The sequence below is a fragment of the Engraulis encrasicolus genome, chromosome 3 (assembly GCF_034702125.1).
Source record: "Engraulis encrasicolus isolate BLACKSEA-1 chromosome 3, IST_EnEncr_1.0, whole genome shotgun sequence".
Lineage (NCBI taxonomy): Eukaryota > Metazoa > Chordata > Actinopteri > Clupeiformes > Engraulidae > Engraulis > Engraulis encrasicolus.
Window position 1 is genome coordinate 2,508,755 of NC_085859.1, and position 22,423 is coordinate 2,531,177.

The following is a 22,423-nucleotide window of genomic DNA, read 5'->3' on the forward strand; positions in this document are numbered from 1 at the left end:
TTAGAGGCCCCCATCATAATCCCCTGGGTCAGGGAACAGATCAGGGACGTGGAGGGATTCGCCATCGTCAGATTGGTGTGGAGGCTCATGGTCTCCACTAACAACATCATCATAGTCAACATTAGTGTCATCGACATCACTATCCTGCCTAGTTAGAAGAGCATATAGGTTTGACATTTTTTTCTTCCGTTGGTGCAATGGCAGTGGTAATAAATCTGGTGCACAACTCTCTAATACAAGGAATACAACAACATCCACATAACGTGAGGATCGCCGCAAATATTGCAATAGACATGATTATGGACGCTGCCAACTGTTTGTATTTGCCAAACATGTCAGAGAAACATTCCCACAATGAAGTGTCGACCCCGGAGTGGTCTTTCATTTTTTGGGTTGAGGGATCTCAGCCCCTCTATCGCCCTGGTGAGACTTCCGTCAGCTGCCGTATTGTTCAGTATGAAGGAACAACATTGATCACCAAAAATAGAGCACACACTCCTATCGGCCAAAAGCATATCATCCACAATACGAGATTGGAATGCCATGAGGGAGGTTGCCTTCAGTTGTTCATGGATGGCCCTGAACCCGAATTCAGTTTTGTTGCCCAGCGCCTGCACGTTATAGTGGATGTAGTTCATTCTGTCCACATTTTTGTTTATAGTACACCACCAACATACAAATGATTCAAACCCTGATGCAATTTGATTCCACATTGTAGCTCTCTTATGTTTGTTTTAGGTTAGGTTAAGGGGTGAAGTTTCAGAACAAGGTTTCATTTAACATGTGCCCTATACACATATTTGTTTGATGCACTGATTAATCCTAAAATATCTCTCCTGTTTGAGACATGTGCCATCCACATGACTCAATAAGACTGAAGTAATTTCCGAAACAGACTTTGAGCACAGTAAATGATGAGAAGTAATTGTCCACACAAAAACACATGTCTGCATCAAACTGTGAAAAAAAAAACAACCCAAAATGGAGAGGAAAGAAAACAAAAACAACTGAAACTCAAAAATGAATAAACCAAAAATGAAAATCCTGCCAAACATCTCCCAACACCCTCCAGTTCATAGGTGCATACATCAAGGCAGGCTTCTTCAAACATTTGCTTTAAGAAAGAAGCTCTCAGTAGTCAACTCATCCACACACAGACAGTAGTGTGGAGGAGGTGCGCAGCTGTAACTGATTAGAGAGCATTATAATAGAAAAGAAACAAAAAACGTTTTGTTAGTGTTGACAAAACAAAACCCAAAGCCGCCCAACCATTCTCTCATAATCTTTAATCGAAATAAAATAGATAGCTCTACATTCCGGGGAAACAACAATTATTAAGAGCACAGCAAAATTATGAAAAAGAAAATTACTTAATCCCAGAAGCATAACATGAAACAGACTGGGCCTCGTTTCCGAAAGGGCCTTAAGTACTACTTAACGCTACGTGCTACTTAAGTTCACACGTAACACCATCGTAGAGCTCACGGAGCGTTTCCCAAAGCCAACTTAGCAAAGAACCATCGCAGGTTGACACGTAACTCTAAGAGCAATCCACGAGTGGTCTAGAGTAGTCTTAACGCGCTAAGATTGATCGTAGCGACATGGCACAGTGGAGACACCCACAGGATATGAAGGGAAAAGAAGAAACCTGCGCACAAGATTGCTGTTTTAAGACGCGAGAGGCATGGCACAGTGGAGACACCCATAGGAAAAGAGGAAACTTGCGCTTCAAGTTGATGTTTTAAGACGGGAGTGTAGCCTAAATATCATGGCAGCACAGTTGACACTGCAACGAAAATAAGAAGGTAACATTAATTGTGGATGTGTAGGCCTATAAAATAAAAGTAATGTGTTTGGAAATATTTTACAGGTAGTAAAATAGTTCGACTGTGTTTGATAAACCTGGGCATAATTAAACTGTGATCAATCATAATTTGTGTGGGTGCTTCATGAACAAGAACAAGGCAAAATGAATAAGGGGCTTCTTCGGCAACCAGAGACAAGAGTGTTGATGTCGGAGGGCCACTTCCGAAACTTTATTTATTTTATATTTTTTGAAGAAAAATGGTCAGCGAGTTGTTGCACCCGCTTTCATTTTCAAGTAGCCTAAGAAAGGGAAGGCTACGCCGAAAACACATGATAGTTGTAGGCGAAGGGTAAGCTATGACAAAAATGATAAAATGATAAAAAGGCAGCGATGGGGATTCGTGTAGATTTTTTGTTTTAATAACAGCAGACTGCCGTGCAAAAATGTCCTCACAGTTGTGAAAGTCTTGAGCGTGCGGTACTTTGCGGTGCCAAGCTCCTCTCCCTATTCCGACTCTAGTAGGCTAAGCAATAACAAAAAGGCAGCGAGGGGATGTGTCAATTTTGATGGACATTGTTTTTCATAACAGCATGCTGACGTGCTCCCGACAGTTGTCAAGCCTTGAACGCCTTGAGGTTGTAACTTTGCGCATCCCAATTTGGAACTCCAACTAGGCCTAGCCTACTTGTCTTCTTAAATATTAAGCTGCAGTAGCCAAGTGCACGCGCTTTATCTGGGTCTTAACGGCGTAGCTCATTATTGCCGTCAGTTGGGAGTTATGCATGATTTCATTGCATGTGTGCATTTTATTTCATTTGCCAACAATAACTCCTGTCGATAGTTGCAAACTGCTACAAATGTAGTCCCACCCTTATAGAAAACAACTTTTGATACTGACACACGCCTTACATTTTGTAAATGGTTTAGCAGCAGATGACGGCGCAGTTCACTCCGAGTACACTTCAGCACCACATATGTGGACAGCGATCCTTAAGAGCGACGCTACGAATGATCTTAGAGGCTGTGCACGCGCGTTCATGTACGAGTGTCTTTGGGAAACAGTCGTAGGAAATCTAAGAACATTCGTAGGATCACTGGTTAACGACACACGTAAGGCTAAGAACCATCGTTATCGGGAAACGAGGCCCTGGTCAGTATCTGACTATTGTGGCTCACGTTTACAGTACAGTTCCTTACAGAATAGGCGATAAACGCAAACTGACATAATGTGGTGTTGACCACGATAGTTACTTCATCCAATGTGGCCCTGAAAATACTCTATGCACAGATGGACATAATGGGCACAGAAGAAACATTAAGCATGCCGTACAAAATTACTATACTCATAGTATTGGCTGTCTTTACATGATAGTTAGGCCTGCATAAATCAATTTGTAACAACTAAAACATATTGGCATGCAGTCCTCACTGTCCTTCTGTCATGAGGTCATGGTGATATAGGGGCCTAGCCCATCTCCTGCCAATAATGTCAGTACATTCAAAAATGTATTTTGTAAAAAAAAAATTGAGTATGAGTAATATTTGAGAATCCAATAATATCCCTCCTGTTGATACATGGCTTAGCCCATGGCTCCATCAATTTAAAATGAATGACATTTATTACTACTCTCCACTTTCTCACACCATTCCAAAGTTGCATTGTCATCACCCAGACATACAGATCACTAGATAAACCAATCAAAATGTAAGAGATAAAAAGAAAGAAAACACAACTGGCATTGTAAAATATGCAACTTTAAAAGAAAAATGAAACAAACAACCAGACAGACCCTTTACCTAAGGTATAGAGGTCAGACCTTGTGTTTCGCCGCATTATGTAATAACGGTGCAATATGTAATAATGAAACAAATTATTACATAATGCGGTGACAATTGCCGCATTGTGTAATAATTTACGCATTTCGTAATAAATTTCTTGAATGTATTTCGTAATAACTTTTTTCTCATCTTGTAATGAATTATTACAAAATGCGAAATTTATTACGGAATGCGCCCGCAACTTTTTTTTTTATGGAAATGTAATAACATGGTGCATTATGTAATAATCTATATGGATGTTTTTTTCTGCACTTGGATTCAAGGCACCGCACACACATAGTCTCAGTGACATGGTAGTCACTGCCCTCTCTCTCTCTTTCTTCTCAGTTCTCAAACTGCTCGAGAGTCGTGAATGATGCGGTTAAAACCGTTAAGAAATCATTTCACAACTTGTTGCGTGTAACGAGTAGGGCGAATGTCTCGCACTTTCTGCTACATTACACCAATTTACAGCGACATTAAATAGGCCAGGTCTAAACACTTCACGAGGTGGTGAAAACTTGTCTTGCACTTGCGTGGGTCTGTGGCGCGAGAGAGAGAGAGAGAGTGTGTGTGTGTGTGCGTGCGCGCGCACGGACACAAACCTGGCCTATATTGATCTTAAGCCCCACCTTGGCTCTTTGGAAATATTCTTACCATTACAAAGGCTATTTTAATATTTTCCCCCAAACAACATGAATCAAATCCCAGGAAAAGACCAACCATTATAAGTGACTCGTGGGGAGCTGTCCATGCTGGTGGTGCTTAATTTTTCCCGATATTTGCCCGTGGAGTAGTGAGTCTTTCATGTCTGTCTACATGACCTTGTGCGCCAGGGTCTGACCATGGTGCTTTTTGCCCGTGGAGTAGGGAGACTGTCTTCTTGCAAAGCAAGAAGTCATAGCACCCGACAAAAATGCCACTCTTGTTAAAAATTACATAGGTATGCTTACGTCCTATTCAATTTCAGTCCACTGTTCAGTAGGCCTATTAGGCTGCAATCAAATTCAATAGCCTATGCTCATCCACATGCACGCGAAAAACAATAACCCAAGCGGCGGGACTAATTCGATTATATTCCTTCCAAAAATGTCCTAACGTCACAAAAATCAGTTATTTGCATTGTCCTATACCAAACAAAAAGGTATCAATAGAAGAAAGTCTTCAGTTTCGATAATCCACGTTACAAATCCTCAACAACAGCAAGCCATTCCTTCTCTGTGTCACGGACAGAAGACGACCCAAGAGCGCAAGTTCAAATTCAGAGTTGTTTATTGAAGGGTTCAGGGGGGAAGAGGAGTGAGTGGATCTTGAGGTCTTTGGAGGTGCCGGTTCCAGGGGTGCTAGGAGTGCCAGGTGTGTCAGGGGTTCCAGGGGTGCTTGGGGCTCTGGGGTTTTTCAGGGTCCTGTGGGTTACCTGGGCTCCGGGGGTCACCAAGTGTCCGGGGTTTTCCAGTCCAAAGTGCCTAGTGTGTGTGTGTGTCCCAGTGGTCGAGCGGCGTGTCGGGCTGAGGGTGGTGAAGCGTCTAGGCTCGCTCGTCTGGTGGTCGGAGAACTGGGGGAACACACACACAACAGCAATATGGTGGTGAAGCGTCTGGGCTCGCTCGTCTGGTGGTCATTTTTTTCTGTGGCATCACTTATTACCCCAGGCTATTTTTAATCTTTGTTTTCTCTGGTGTGCGCAAATGTGTGTAGTGTATACATGTGGTGATGTCACTATTTAAGGGAGGCCTTTCTTTTCAATGGTGAACCTAGCCCTGATGAAGACCTGGTGAGGTCGAAACATGTCGGAATTAAATGTAACCCCAGCCCAGTACCATTAAAGGCTTTTTAATGTAACTTCCAGTTTGGACACCTTATTTTGGAGTGCCTGGATGAACTCTTCTCTACATGAACTGATCCCCGATATCCAAGAGCACCCAACAAACCTAAATGAACAGACTGAAGACTGCTTGAGCCACCTGTGTGCCTTTCATTGCCAAAATAATGTTCTGACTTTTATCTAAATTATTTGGTGATATCCCTCACAACAGTGCAACAGCACATAGGCCTAATGGCGAGAGTTTTTCCCTCAGCACGTAATGAAAGCTAATCGGACGTCTAATGACAGGTGGTGCTGACGGACAGCGCATGAGGGAAAGAAGTTGCAAACTTGATCGTGTTCGGTTTCGTCAGATTAACGGAAAACTTCTGGCTATAGAAAATGAATCTGTATTGCAACAAATCTAGTTAGGCCTAGGTCTATATAGGCTATCCAAGATATTTAATTTAGACAGAATCCTTTCAAGCCGTGCAGCATCAACGTGGTCATATAGCCTACTGTCTGCACTTGTTCCGTTTCCTGCCTCATAGCAGAGAAGGAATGGCTTGCTGTTGTTGAGGATTTGTAACGTGGATTATCGAAACTGAAGACTTGATTTCTTCTATTGATACCTTTTTGTTTGGTATAATTACGGACAATGCAAATAACTGATTTTTGTGACGTTCGGACATTTTTGGAAAGAATATAATCGAATTAGTCCCGCCGCTTGGGTTATTGTTTTTCGCGTGCATGTGGATGAGCATAGGCTATTGAATTTGATTGCAGCCTAATAGGCCTACTGAACAGTGGACTGAAATTGAAAATAGGACATAAGCATACCTATGTAATTTTTAACAAGAGTGGCATTTTTCTCGGGTGCTATGACTTCTTGCTTTGCAAGAAGACAGTCTCCTTACTCCACGGGCAAAAAGCACCATGGTCAGACCCTGGCGCGCAAGGTCATGTAGGCAGACATGAAAGACTCACTACTCCACGGGCAAATATCGGGAAAAATTAAGCACCACCAGCATGGACAGCTCCCCACGAGTCACTTATAATGGTTGGTCTTTTCCTGGGATTTGATTCATGTCGTTTGGGGGAAAATATTAAAATAGCCTTTGTAATGGTAAGAATATTTCCAAAGAGCCAAGATGGGGCTTAAGATCAATATGGGCCAGGTTTGTCTCCGTGCGTACACACACACACACACACACACACACACACACACACACACACACACACACACACACACACTCTCTCTCTCTCTCTCTCTCTCTCTCTCTCTCTCTCTCGCCACAGACCCACGCAAGTGCAAGACAAGTTTTCACCACCTCGTGAAGTGTTTAGACCTGGCCTATTTAATGTCGCTGTAAATTGGTGTAATGTAGCAGAAAGTACGAGACATTCGCCCTTCTCGTTGCACGCAACAAGTTGTGAAATGATTTCTTAACGGTTTTAACCGCATCATTCGCGACTCTCGAGCAGTTTGAGAACTGAGAAGAATGAGAGAGAGAGAGGGCAGTGACTACCATGTCACTGAGACTATGTGTGAGCTGTGCCTATCCAACTGCAGAAAAAATATATCCATTTTTATAGATTATTACATAATGCACCATGATATTACATTTCCATCACAGAAAAAAGTTGCAGCCGCATTTCGTAATAAATTCTGCATTTTGTAATAACTTGATACAAGATGAGAAAAATGTTGTTACAAAATGCATTCAAGAAATTTATTACGAAAAGCGTAAATCATCACAAAATGCGGCAATTGACACCGCATTATGTAATAATTTGTTACAGTATTACATATTGCACCGTTATTACATAATGCGGCGTTACACCTTGTCTAACTTTAGGTCAAACTTTCCATGGTTTGAAAAAAAAAAAAAAAAAACTGTTTTCATTGTATCAAGTGTAATAGCTAAAATTATTACCCAATTGAAACAAAACAAACTCTGGGAAAATCTTGTGAAACTTATCAAATTAAAAACAAAATTCACTTAACCTAGCGAGCATTGGTGTTGTCTAGGTTCCTTCCATTCACATCAGCTGTGTTTCAGCTCGTTTCCATAACACTAGGCCTGTTCCTCAAAGAACAAAAAAAAAATATTGGGAAAACAACTTTCTTGCATGAACACTCAAGGCAGTAATTTGAAATCAAAAATGGTTGACTTCATATATTGGTTAGATAAAACATTTTGTAACAGAACTAAAACCTTATTGGCAATCAGTTTTCACTTTAATTGCAAACTGACGACTGAAATGAAAATACAGAGAGACAACTGTCTCTTTCTTAATAAATCAAACAAATGAAAATATCAGGATCCCAACGTCCACAAATTCAAACTTTTAAAAGCAAATAGAGAACATTGACATGTCTCATCACACACCATGTGAAGCAATGTTCACACTTACAGTATTAAACTAATGACAATGATAGATATTTAACATAACTTTAAGCTGTGGTATTGTTTTATCCTAGGACGGTGTTCAGTTTTAGGTCTTATTATAATGGGTGCTGCCCCTTTAACTAATCCAACATCAGAGGGTCCCTTAGACCAGAGTTCGGTGGGGATTGGTTTTAGCTAATCTTCCTCCTCCTCTGTGAGAAAGATGTTTCATCCTTCTTCCTCTAATTTGTGTATTCCTGATTGCATAGTCACTGTCCAAAACATGGCCTTTTGGTTAATTTTGTGGAGGAGCTATACCATGTGTTTATCCCAGTCACCACCCAATCTCTGGCCTTTTCCCCTCTGTCCACCAATTTTCAATGGGATATGCGGTGTGCCGTACAATTTGTACAACCCTTTCACAGGGTCTGGCAGTATCACTGCCGCTGCCGAGGTAGTGTAGACATCTGAATACAGATAGGACACTGTTATCTTTGCTGGGTGACCTTGTGAAGCGCCTCTGTGTATTCAGAGTCTATTTTTTGCGTATGCCACACTGTAACATACAAATCATCTGGGGATTTATGATCTTGCACGTGATCCACAGCCCCTTTCCCTTTAACTACATGATGATCTTAAAAATTACATTGTGATCTAACTCTCAGACCAGGTCCAACCAGGTTTACTCACAGCACCTTTGGGCCATCAAATAACGCCTGCGTTATTTCAAGATCTCAAACCCACTGTTCTTTAAAAAAAAAAAAGAAGAACAAGGAGAAAGCTTCATCTATTCTTTAGAAGAAACAAAGACATTTCGGTACAGTAAATCATGAAAGCAAACTCTTTTGCAAAGTTAACATGATAATACAGGATAATCCATTTAAGTCAATGCAGTAGCCCCTTAATGCATGCCATACTTCCTGTGGCACGCTCTAATAGACATTGAAAGTCAACTACTATAGTACTACACTACCATGACAGTGCACGGGGCCTTTAGTAATACATTATGACTTGGTCATTGCCATTCTGGTAACAGCTAATTTATAATGCCGTGTCTTAAAGGCTTAAACATTAACATGTTAACTTTCAATTGAAAACAGTAAAGAAACACACATAACTCCACAACCCCGTTTTCTCCGAACAAAAATAAATGGGTAAGAATGTGTGGAAAAAAACATGACAAAATCCTAGACATCAAAGTTAAATTGTAGAATAAAATAAATGGCTTCTTCTTATTTAAAATTTTTCGTTTCAACATGTGCACTCCCAAGCTCCAGCTAACTCTGAACACAATAGAGTACCTCCACTAAACACTCAAAGAATGTCTTCCACTCTCAGACATTTTTAGGCACTCACTCCACAGATACACACTTACACTCCACAGACACATACAATCTCTCTCACACACACAGTGGGGTGTCCCACTAGGACAATTCATACAACAAATAGGGCCCACACAGACAGACGAACAGAGATCCATATTACTATATGGTAGGCTATCTGAGACATTAACTGCTCAGTGAGTAATCCAAATGGCTGTCATTTGCTTTTTCACACTAGTTTTGCTATAATTTCCGAGTTTTCAGATCTACATTTTTTTTTTCCCTTGTGGGCAATGCCTTGCCCAGTGACCCTTTTCTCCACATAAAAAGCATTTATCAAGTCTTTTCTATTCATACCGCTTTATCCAATAACACAAAAGTACTACTGCCGTAGGGTCTTCTTTTTGTACTACTTCCCAGCCCTTGCATTGCATTTCAGCAAGGAACTTTTCACTTCTTTTGCTGTTACTGCCCCCCATTTTGTCTCTATGAATTTAGTCCAACGTCACAACACCTACAGTGCCTCTATTGTTGGATACACTTTTCCACAAGATAGCGATCAACGATCGTTTGTGGTTAAATTCACTTCAACCTCCGAGGATACGTGCCCCTCACAGGTGGAATCTTCTTGCATACAGGCTTCCACAAAGACTTGCTATTTGAACCTTGTTGTATTGGTATGAAACGTATTACCGAGTGGTAATACGAATCCTTTCACACAAACTTTCACACTTTTTCTCAACGCAGAGAACACAGAATTTAAACTAGTTTCTCGTACTAGGGGAGTCTGCCCTCCCTTAACTTTACACAGTCTTCAGAATTTAACTTGCTCGATGACACAGAGGAGTCTGGCCTCCTATTTTACCTGATAGAGTCTAGAATTGTCAGGGTTTTGTCTTCTCTTATTTTACCGTCTTTTCATTCAATCCTTTTTAAATAAAAATAAAAATGTAGGCCTACTCACAATTCTCTGGTCTTTTCAAGATTCCCGTCAACCATCGGATCCCAGCCTGCGAGGGAGGGTCCAGTCCCGGAAAGGGTCTTAGTGCTGTGGCCACAGACTTTCCTGGTTCCCTCCTCGCGTACTGGAATCGTCGGGTATCTTGGGATCCGGCTCGAAGGACCAATTAAATGAAACACCTGAAAACAGAATAGACACAGAGAATCGTTAATTAAGTTCAAGCGCGCTTGGAGAGCGAGTAAAGAGGACTGTCAGTACAATCTTCCCTAGTCACTCTGACAGGCCTCTCTCTCCCCAGCCCTTTTATTAAGGACTTCCCTGGTTACATGTATTTCAACCGCTAGGGGGGGTTGGGGGCACACACATCCCGGTTGAGATTTGTTTACGCACACACACACACACACACACGCAAACATGCAAACAGGCCTTGGCCCTCTATCTAAACTTTGTTGTGGTTAAGCTGCAGGCGACTAGGCCTATCTCAAGGACGCATTCCATCGTTCTGGTGCAGAGAGTCTTCGCACAGTCTAGTAATCTTCCACTGAGCCTCAGGCCCATTTGTTACCAAGGCATAATGTTTGCTCTACTATAGGATAACACGTAATATACAGTTCCAAAAATTAATAAGATGAAAACTGATTTGATTACCATTTTATGTTTAAAGGAGTCTCACAGGAGTGGCTCTGATGAGTCACCAATTTCCTCAAAGAAGAGGCGTGGTCAAGAGGAGGACCCAGTGCTACGATTACAGCAGGAGATTCGTCAACTCAAAAGACAGATGTCTGATTTGCAAGATAGGATTTCTACGTCTGACTGTAAAGTCAGAAAGGAAGAGAAAAATATCAGGTAAATATAAGCATAAGGATGACAACAATAGACTCTTAATTGTCAGAGAAAGTGCAGCTTTTCCCCTATTATTGTTATAATTTGATATATTCGTCTTGTCAATTTAATACAAGACACAACTGGTGAAAGTTAACAAACTCAAAGCCATCTGCCATCAATGTTCTAAGTACACTGCACAACAGAAGTTAAGGGAACATCAGAATGTGTTGCTATTCCAAGTTAATCATACTTCTAATCAGCCAGTCCAGTAGGGAAGCAGCAGTGTTTATAAATCTTTTTTGTCTACTGTTGTGTAAATGTAATGATGGACACTACCCAAAACATGTATTCAGTTCATGTATGCATTATTCTGATGCATTCTGACAGTATCCCACCCCTGGAGGTATCACGAGAAGGTGTGTGTGGTGTTTATCACCCCTGGAGGTATCATGAGGAGGTGTTTATCACCCCTGGAGGTATCATGAGGAGGTGCTTATCACCCCTGGAGTTATCATCACACAGGCAGTGGTGTTCATCCAAGATGGCACATCATTGTGAGGTGTGGCAAGAAGGTTTGCTGTGTCTCTCATCAGTGTCTAAAGCGTTCAGGTTATACCAAGGAGATGTGGAGGTGGCCATAGGATGGTTCACAACCCGTAGCGGGATCACAATCTCCTTCTATGTACCAGGTGTCACAGGAAGCACACTGCTACTCCATATGCCCTGGTGTCTTCTGGACACTGTGCTGGAAGACACAGGAAAACTTCTTGCCACGCCTCATACAACCATATGAGGGCCATTCGTGAATTCCTTACGAGAAAAACAGAAAAAAATCAACTGTAAGCCTCGTGGTGCCGTTATGAATAGCCTCGTTTCTCGGGTTGGTTGACGAAAGGGGGCATTGAGGGGTAGTTTGGCTCTGAGGGGAAGAATTAATGCGGACAGACGTCAACAATCAAGCATGTGTGAAGGCTAACTGGAAACAACGGTAATTAAACATTCCAAACAAGTGATTTAGGGTTAAGGTTAGGGTTAGGTTTAGGGTTAAGGTTATGGACAATGTTGGAGATGGTATGCAGCTGACACAATGACAGCGCTCCCCTCCCGGAATGTACGCATGCAATGCTCTCTCTCACCCACTCTCAACGACAGCGCGCGTTGCAGAACCACGAAAAACGAGGCTATATGGTATCGGCACCACGAGGCATACAGTCGATTTTTTTCGCGAGACTGGTCTCCCTCACAGTGATGTGCCCTCTTCAATGAGCAGCACCTGAGCGATTTCAGTAAGTGGTTAACTTAATTCAGAAGTGATTTAAAAATTCAGCCTGAAATAATTAAAACAGAGAGATGGTCTGTGGACACCAACTGCAGATTAACTCTATTTTAGCATATGTTTTAGTTATTGCCTCTCAATTCTATTTGTTCCCGGTTCAATTTGCAGTATAAAGTTGCAAAATAGATTCACAATTTGTTCTGATTCCTAACTGGACAGGTTGATTTCACAGAAGTATGATTAAATTTGACATTTGTTGAGCAGTGCATTTATCTTGAGATGAACCATTTCAAAATAATAGTCAAAGTTGAAGATATAGATTAAAATGCTAGATAACCCCCATATCCTTGCATGCTTTGGGCTATTTATTTATATTCTTCTATTCTATTATTCAAAGCAGGGAGCAGCAGCAGGAGGCACAGCAGCAACAGCAGCAGCAGGAGCAGCAGGAGCCCGACCTTACTGGTACGAGACTTTGGAAATATTTCTAACCAAGCTCTGATACAGGTTGTTTTTCACTCCTGGTAACACTGTTTTGATAAAACTTAAAAAGTGCTATAACTGCAATTACTCAAATCGTCTTGGTTTAGTAGTATACTTTCAAAACCTACCATCGAGGAGAAGTTTGCTCATGCAAAGTTTGCCGTGGGTTACCATGGAGACGGCTCGTGAAATCTCCCTCCTGTAGTCTGCCAGTTTTCCGGGTTAGGCACACAAGAATGGTCAATTTTATCATCCCTACAGCCTATTTTTAATACCCTCGTCGGTTTGCAGGGGGTCGTTAATTGCGTGTTTGCACACTGACCCCAGCTCGTTTTAGGGGTGCAACATGAAAAGGAGACCACACAAAGAATGAAAGTTCAATTGTATTTTTATTGAACTACAATAATACATTCAAACAGGTGTCTAGGGGATGCATGAATGGTGTATGCAATGTATGTGTCAGCATCAATATGTGAGCTGTAAAGGAAGAATCAAAGGGTGAGGGTAAAGAAGTGAGAGGAGAGCAAGAAATGAAAGCAGCCAGTGGTGAGGTCGAGGTCAGAGTGCCTGCCATCGGAAGAGGAGAGGAGGACTTTATACCTCCCCCACAGGTGCAACCACTAAAGGATTAGGGTAACCCACATCAAGCATAGTCATGCCCGTGCACTGGCACACGCTAGCCTGAAGGGGACACAGGAGGACGTCACAACACACACCTCATTTGAGACTGATCCCCATTCATTTTCGGTCGCAAAGGGAACCAGGAAGTCCTTAAATGCTAACAAGAAATACCATAGAGTTCCGAGTACTTGTGCGCTCTATTAACATTCTGTATGTACGAGTTCTACTGTTTTGCCTCTGGTGATGAGGATCATGGGGGTATGGGGAAGGGATGTGTGAACATGTGTCCTCACCAAACGTGGACAATGTCTCGGTCACAGCCAGATCAACTAGTGGTGCTATGAAACCTGAGGATTTGACTGCCATCCAGTATCTGTTAAAGGTACACTGTGCAGGAAATGGCCAAAAAAGGTACTGCAACTACAAACCCCAACTCCGATGAAGTTGGGACGTTTGGTAAACAGTGAATAAAATCAAAATGCTATCATTTTCAAAACATTCAATCTATTCATTAGATGGAGAATAGTGAAAAGACAACATATTAAGTGTTAAAACCGAGAAAAAATATTGTTTTGGGGGACATATGTACTCATTTCTAATTTGATAAATCCAACACGTCTCAAAAGAGTTGGGACGGGGATCAGTGAAATTTAGTAAACATCCAAAAAAGATAAAACAACAAAGAAGAACATTTCAAAATGAATTGTACTGACGGACAATATAGGTGTCCAGGTATAAGATCATCAGAGAGAGGCTGAGTCACTCAGAATTAAAGATGCAAAGGGAATAATTACCATAGTTATTACATACATTTTTGAATTCCCTTTGATTTACCACGATTGAGTGTATATAAGACACATTTTTGTTAATGAAATCATTGTATAGGTTCATGACATCATGAAATATATATTGGCTGTAGTCTCACTCTAATTCCTGGAGTGCTAGAGCTATTGAAAATTGACCATATTAAGAATGCTTAATGCATGAAAATGATACAGGGGTTTAACATTCTCCTAAGCACCTGAGCTCACTTGAAATAGACCCGGAAGACATGGGAAACTGTCCTTTGCTTACAGAAGTCAGCAGAAGTTGTAGAAGTCCATTCTTTTTGACAATAATAGAGCATTGCACATCCTGTGCTACAGTGAAAATGGACCATCCAACCTGTGTTAGTGCTAGCTTCAAAAGTCAGCCTCCATGATGGCATGCGGATGCAGTAGTGCATTGGTTAAGATGTTCTCACTCATCTGTAGAGTTAAATACAGTGCTGAATGGTATAAATGGGTTTTAAGCAGCATGAAAAGCCACTCATGCATTATATTTTGAAGGGAGATCTTCGATTACTGCCACATAGTAAGGTCAAATTGCATTCTCTACTATGTTTTAACAGTTTGGCTCCATCATAAGGACCAGCAGGTGATAAAATGGTGGTTTTTTTGGTCAAGACCTGTCACACTGTAAGCACTACAGAAAGGAAAACATTGCAAAACATGACAAGGAATACACCCACCATTTAAGCTGGTGAAATCATGTCCAAGATAGGAATTAACACTGTTTTTTTATATAAAATCATCTCATCGGTTAATGTATTTAACTGTTAAGTGTTGTCTTTTGTTTTGTTTTTAGTCTTCCTCGACATTTGCTGCCATTTATTGTCCCCGTCCCAACTCTTTTGAGACGTGTTGGATTTATCAAATTAGAAATGAATACATATGTCCCCCAAAACAATATTTTTTCTCGGTTTTAACACTTAATATGTTGTCTATTCACTATTCTCCATCTAATGAATAGATTGAATGTTTTGAAAATGATAGCATTTTGATTTTATGCACTGTTTACCAAACGTCCCAACTTCATCGGAGTTGGGGTTTGTATGCTGCTCATTGAAACAGGGCTGCCTATTGCCAAATTTGATCTTTACATGAAAGTTGAGTAAGTAATAAACAAATATTTTCTAGTATGGTCCAAGTACAGTCATTTTTGCTGCTAAAAATGGCTATTTTTGGAAATCCAAATTGGCGAACCGTGGAGAAGATCCCCCTTTTCATGTATGAAAAGTGCAATTTTTCCAGTCATAATGAACACTTAGAATTTGATGGTGGTGGTAAGTATTCATGAAAAAGGTAACATTAGTGAATGGGCAGCATGAATTCTGGAAATAAAACAACTAAAAATCTCACACAGTGTCCCTTTAATGCTGTCAGGGTCAGCTGCTCAGTTAACCCTTTGAGGCGTATCTAGTAGTAACTATCACATAGGTCTCTGAATTACGTATAAGACCTGTACACAGTTCAGAATCCTTCGCACCAAAGATGAAATAAAGGGACATTTGGTGACACTTCACCATATTTGTAAAAACAAAAAGAATTGAAAATTGTAACAAAATGTAAATGTTTTAGGGCAGCCTTTCAAATAGGCCTATCATTATTACGTGTCTTCGCCCATCTTGAATATAGCCACGGAAAAAATTGAGAGACCAATTAATTTAAGTCTAATTTTACTATGGATAGTACGGAAGCCCAGAGGTGACATGGAGGGATTTTTTTGGGGGTGGGAAATGTGTGCCCTGGAGACCAACACCTTTGCGAGATAACGCAAATCTTTTGCGAGATAACGCAAACTATTTGCGAGAAAACGCAAACTATTTGCGAGAAAACGAAAACCTTTTGCGAGATAACGCAAATTAAAACTTATATCTACGGGTTCACCACTTTGATTTGCAGCACACTTTTTGGTCACCGGGGGGCAGTCTGAACCAACATGTGTACGGCTTTGTCACGCCACAGTTGTAGGGGTAGGCTATTCAATTCAACCACCACTGTTGTTGGGATAACAGCGAGAGGGATGCTGACAGTCAAAACATTAGGTTACTACCAAGGATACCGTTATTTTATACATTGTTTCATGTTAAATAAACAGAGAGACACCGTAGCACCTTGCTTTGCGAACGGACACAAGGGGAAATATAGGATTTGTTGGAGGACATGTGTCTGCAATGCAGAAGCTCTTTATGAGAGAATTAAGGAAGGCAGACTGGACAACTGTTTACTGAACGGTTATTTTCAAAGATGATGAAGCATATGAAAATAATTTTGTCATATCAAGACCCACATGTGAATTATATAGGCCTAATTTTAACATAGGCCTCTGCGTTGAGGCAGCACGCTGTATTCTTTCTTTCTTTCTTTCTTTCTTTCTTTCTTTTTCTTAAAACTTTCAACGCAATGTGTCGTTTAAGAAAGCAGAAGGTCCCAGGCACTCAGAGGTAACTCAGTCTGAAGAAGGAGGTATATTAAAAAGCCTTTATTATCTGTTGCTACTCATAATTGGAATTAAAATGCCAACATGTTTCGACCATCTAGGTCTTCATCAGGGCAAAGCAAAGACAATGGATCGACACAAAGTTTAAAAAATTGAGGCGTTGGAACATATTAGACCTCTGGATAGAGGTGGTGACCGTATCCGTAGGCTCAACCAACGGGAGACCTTTTGGATCCACCAATTAGATGCACTTAGATATCCCGGCCTAAATGAAGATATTGAGTTCAAATGTTTTTTATAATATTTTCTATGTATGCACTATTTGATTATGAACATTGTTTGAGAAAAATGGTAGACCTACTGTTGACACTAATGCTTATTGCTTTTTTGTTCATGTATGAGAAGAATCTGTTTTGTTATGATTTAGCCCCCCTCCCCCCATTCCCCCATCCCTCGATGGAGGTGCGCCTTACTGATTACACACCTGATTCAGGGGTGGGGTTAAACTTTTTAAACTTGGTGTCGATCCATTGTCTTTGCTTTGCCCTGATGAAGACCTAGATGGTCGAAACATGTTGGCATTTTAATTTCAATTATGAGTAGCCACAGATAATAAAGGCTTTTTAATATACCTCCTTCTTCAGACTGATTCACCTCTGAGTGCCTGGGACCTTCTGCTCTCCTAATTCTGGATTTCCCAACCCCAAGAGCACCATTTTGGACACTTTTTTTCCCCACACACCTGAGTGCCGGGTTGACCTCTCTCTTTTTAATTCATAATAGTCTAAATTAAGTAGGCCCAGGCTATCACTGCTTAGCCATGCAGAGAGCTTAGACTTGTAACAACTCCGACATTGGAACTAGGCCTATCCAAAGTGGGCATTGGTTAATAGTTTTCTCGGTCAGACTTGGATTAATGTTTTTTAACGCATGACATGATGGCAGATCACGGAACTTCACACAGTAGCTCAATGATTAGAAAGCGACATATTTCCTTCCTGTGGTAGACAATTCCTCCTGTTATAGGCTACATGACATCGGGTCTTAGGTAAATGGAGGAAATCAAATAGTTATTTGCTTTTAATTGTGAACCAGTTTTACAGGGATGGCTTTTAACTTTTGGATGTAATTCGTACCGCCGCGTGCCCTCTTCCAACCCTGCAGCACTGAGGAATATCGCTGAAATCTAACGCAGAGCTCACAGAGATGATAAGCAACTGTCAAAAATTCATGGAGAAGTGTCAAGTTTGGCAGAAGGGCGATAGCATTGGCATTGATGATCTGGCTTTGTTTTAAGCAGTCCAAAATCATAGCGTAACGGGCGTAAAGGGCCGTAGCCTAACGCAACCTTGCGCAAACTAAAACACATGGTGTAGAGTGGTTGGAGAAAACCAGCAGCCACGCTGGATCGACAACAGTCCGGACTTCCTGGGGGCAGTGTTGGAGCAGGCGTCGGATGCGGCAATCGAGAACAGCAGGTACTACTACTGCTCTACTAGTATGACCCACTGGCGCTCCCCCCAGCACACATGCGCGCCATCCACCATTCTACACCAATGCACATAAATATGTGAGAATTTCACTCCGTTGTTTGGTTTTCGACCTTTTTTTGAGCAAAGGCACACCTTTTATCGAGAGAAAATGCCAAGGCACACCACCAATGAAAATGAAAATTTTCACCACCAATGAAAATACAACCATATTGCCTGTAAAGGTAGGCCTACAGCCATTTAATTTTCCATGGCACACCAGATGATCTCTGATGGCACACTAGTGTCGTTGCCCCCATCCCTGTGGTTGAAAAACTTAAGCCACTGTGTAATCATAGTGTGCTGCCTCAACGTCGAGGCCAATGTTAAAATTAGCCTAAATAATTCACATGTGGGTCTTGATATGACAAAATGATCTTCATATGCTTCATCATCTTTGAAAATAACCGTTCAGTAACAGTCGTCCCGACTATCCTCCTTAATTCTGGCATGCTTCTGCAGTGCAGACACGTGTCGTCCAAAAAATCCTATTCCCCCTTGTGTCCGTGCGCAAAGCAAAGTACTACGGTGTCTCTCAAAATCTGGTGTTTATTTAACATAAAACAATGGATAAAATAACGGTATCCTTGCACGTCCTTCCAGCGGTAGTAATGTTTTTGACTGTCAGCATCCCTCTCGCTGTTATCCAACAACAGTAGTGGTGAATTGAATAGCGTACCCCTACAGCTGTGGTGTGTCAAAGCCATATTCTACTCGTGTTGGTTCAGACTGCCCCCTGGTGACCAAAAAGTGTGCTGCAAATCAAAGTGGTGAACCCGCAGACGTAAGTTTTAATTTGCGTTATCTCGCAAAAATATTTGCGTTATCACGCAAAATATTTGCGTTATCTCGCAAATGGTTTGCGTTATCTCGCAAAAGGTTTGCGTTTGCTCGCAAGAGTGTTAGTGCATACATTCCCCCCTCCTAAAAAACCCCTCCATGTCACCAATGGGCCACCGTAGGATAGGTATGTGTTTGAGTAAAACGAACATTCTTATTTCATTATATAAACTGCCAACTACATTTCTTCTGAATTTTGAAAGAAAATAGAGCATTTATTCGCAGAAAATTACAAATGGTCCAAATAACACATAAGATACAATGTTTCCAGAACTCAAAAAGGCAGAGAAGACGAGATGATATTAACCTAAAGCAACATAATAGTAATGTTTATATTTTTAGACACAGCCCTCATGGGTTTTGGTACTCTTTCCGCTAGTCTTGTACATTGTTCATGGATGACTTTATTCCAGGCCTGGTGCAAGAATTCAAGTTGCTAAGATTGGGTTGATGGATTTTGACCATCCAGCTTTGTCTTGGTCCCATTCCAGAGGTTTTCAAGGGGGTTCTGGCCTGGCCATGTCAGGGTATTGATCTGGCGGTCCTCCATCCACAGCTTGACTGGTCAAGCTGAGTGGCTGAAGTATTGCCATTCTTTAATGAAAACAGCCCTCATCGTTCAGTGGCATTGTCAAAACAGAAGGAAACAAGTTTTGGCCCTAGATAAAGTATGTATATTGTATATTCATATTCGTTTGCAGAGATGAATCTACCCAATTCAAGCCTTGCTGAAGCACCCTCAGAATATCACCAATCCTTGGCCAAATTTCACATCTAAAAGGGAAATTAAGTAATCCAAGAACAATGTGAAAGACTGGTGGAGAGCATACCAAGATGCATGAAAGCTGTGATTAAACTCTAGGGTTATTCCACCAAATACGTATTTCATTACTTTTATGTTGTTTTAAAGTGAATAGCATCTTGTTTTCTTTGCCTTGTTGATAGTTCTGACAGCTTTGTGTGTGTGTTGGGGGGTGTTGTAACTTTTTATTAACCCACATTGCTAATTAAGATTATTAGCTGAGCCAATAAAATAGTCATAACCCAATTTAATTAATAAGACTTAATCTGGGCTATTGCCAGTTGCACAATATATGTAACCACCCGCCATCTGACTTGTGTATGTTTTACCAATTTACTACTTAATACCTAAGCACTTATTATTGTTAGTTATTAGCATTAGTTAATTGGACTCAATCAGCCATAAGCATACATTACCCATCTTTGTGCAGGAGAACAGTGAAGGGAAACCAGGACGCCAGGAAATGTCAGGAGAGATGAATGCCATTGCCATCAAGATTGTTACATTTATTGATACATTGCAAGTGAGAGAGCATAGTAACTAAGTTATTACAATTAAGCATAACCCAAGTTCCTAACCATGGTGGCCAAATGCCCCATGTGTCCCAATAGCATAGCATAGCGACCTGCTAGCACCAGGGCAAAAGGCCAATAAGCACCCTATACCCAAGGCTCCCTTCCCCAGCTCTCTCTCCAAGTGTGAGAACGGCTTGCTCTGAGCCTTCTGAAATAAAGATATACTACATGTGAAGATAATGTCCAATAAATAATTGTAAATATTAATGAAGAAATGTTGGCTCAACTTCGACAGGGGAGGGGGTAGTTGTTGACAATATTGCATCTTATGTGTTATTTAGAACATTTGCCATTTTTTGCTAATACAATGTAGAACATATTGTTGATGCACTTGTTTAGGCCAATGTGTTGTTTTCTTTCTCAGTGTCTGACGGCCATCTTATTGCTGAACCAGTGACCAGAGAGGACTTCTTACAGTGTGAGTTGGACACACACACACAGAGACACTTCATACTTCAGTTCTTTGCAGTACTTTTCCTTTATTCTAAAACTGTAAAATAAATGTTTGCAAATTTGATGAATGTGAAAGGGTGTCACTTGCATGCTCTCGTATAACACACATACACACACACAGGTACCCCCCCACACCCCCCCCTCCCCACACACACACACATATAAACCCCCTACGCACACACACACACACATTCACATGCAAACCTCCCTACAAACACACACACACATTCACATGCATCATGTGATCAAGGGTGAAAAGGGTGTCACTCGCTTCGATGTGACGCACACACACTCGCACGCGCGTGCACGCACGCGTGTGCACGCACGGACGGACGCACACACGGACGCATGCACGCACGCACGCACGCACGCACACACACACACACACACACACACACACACACACACACACACACAACCCCCACACTCCACACACACATATACATGCACACCTCCTCCCACACACACACACTTTACTTGTTCAGACACTTACTACAGACACACTCACATATACCAACTCACACACACAAACCTCCATGCATACATTTGAGCAACCCCCCCCACACACACACATACCTCCTCCGCACACACGCATTCACATGCACACCTCCCTACAAACATACACACACATAGACACTGTGACCCCCCCCCCCCACACACACACATAATCCCCGCCCACACATACATACACACACACACACATACACACACACACACACAGATAATCCCCCCCTACACACACACATGTAACCCCCCCACCACCACCCCAAACACACACACACACACACACATAACCCTCCCCCAAACACACACACACACACACACTGTAACCCCCCCCGCCCACACACACACACGTACTGTAACCCTCCACACACACACAAGTCAAGTTTATTGTCAATTTCTTTACATGCACTGGTCATACAAAGAATTTGAAATTGCGTTTCTTGCTCTCCCATGCAGACAGAGACTAATCTAGGTAAGGACATAGACAGTATAGACATAGACAGTACTCATACATGGACATAGACAGTATGGACGTAGACATTGGTCATACAGACATTTAAAGTGCAAGACTGGACAACAGAAGACTTGTAGAGAACATACATTAAGAGGAGGTATTTTGTTGTGCTTTTTCTAAAAGTCCTTTATAGCGTTCTGACATAGTAATAGTAGCATTTGAAGAAAATAAATAATTAAAAAAGGTTTATTAAATACACCAGCAGCAGTATGTGTGTGTGTGTTTGTATGTGTTTTGTGTGCGTGTGTGTGTGTGTGTTTAGTGCAGGTAGAAAGTGCGGTGTGCGTCTGTGTGTGTGTCTGTGTACCTGTGTATGTGTGTGTGTGTGTGTGTGTGAGTATGAGTTGTGTGTCAGTGTGTGTATGTTTGGGTTTAGTGCAGAAAGTGCGGTGTGCTTGTGTGTGTGTGTGTGTGTGTGTGTGTGTGTGTGTGTGTGTGTGTGTGTGTGTGTGTGTGTGTGTGTGTGTGTGTGTGTGTGTATGTATGTATGTGTGTGTGTGTGTGTATGTGCATGTGTATGTTTTGAGTTAGTGCAGGTTGAACGTTCAGTCACAGATGTAGTAGTGCAGGTGGAATGTTCAGTCGCAGATATGGTGGTGGGGATGAGGGGGGGGAGCGTTGTCAGTGGCCTGGCT

The 22,423-nt window shown here is 41.5% G+C and overlaps 1 protein-coding gene across 1 annotated transcript in view; it reads left to right on the top strand.

Annotated features, from left to right (window-relative positions):
- The window catches only part of LOC134446450 (tripartite motif-containing protein 42-like), a 32,910-nt gene extending 21,187 nt beyond the window's left edge, over nt 1–11,723 (top strand). The window contains exons 7-8 of the mRNA XM_063195816.1: nt 10,770–10,866; nt 11,524–11,723. Of these exons, the coding sequence (XP_063051886.1) occupies nt 10,770–10,866; nt 11,524–11,723 (297 nt within the window). The remainder of the gene's footprint in view (nt 1–10,769; nt 10,867–11,523) is intronic.
- The last annotated feature ends 10,700 nt before the right edge of the window (nt 11,724–22,423 follow it).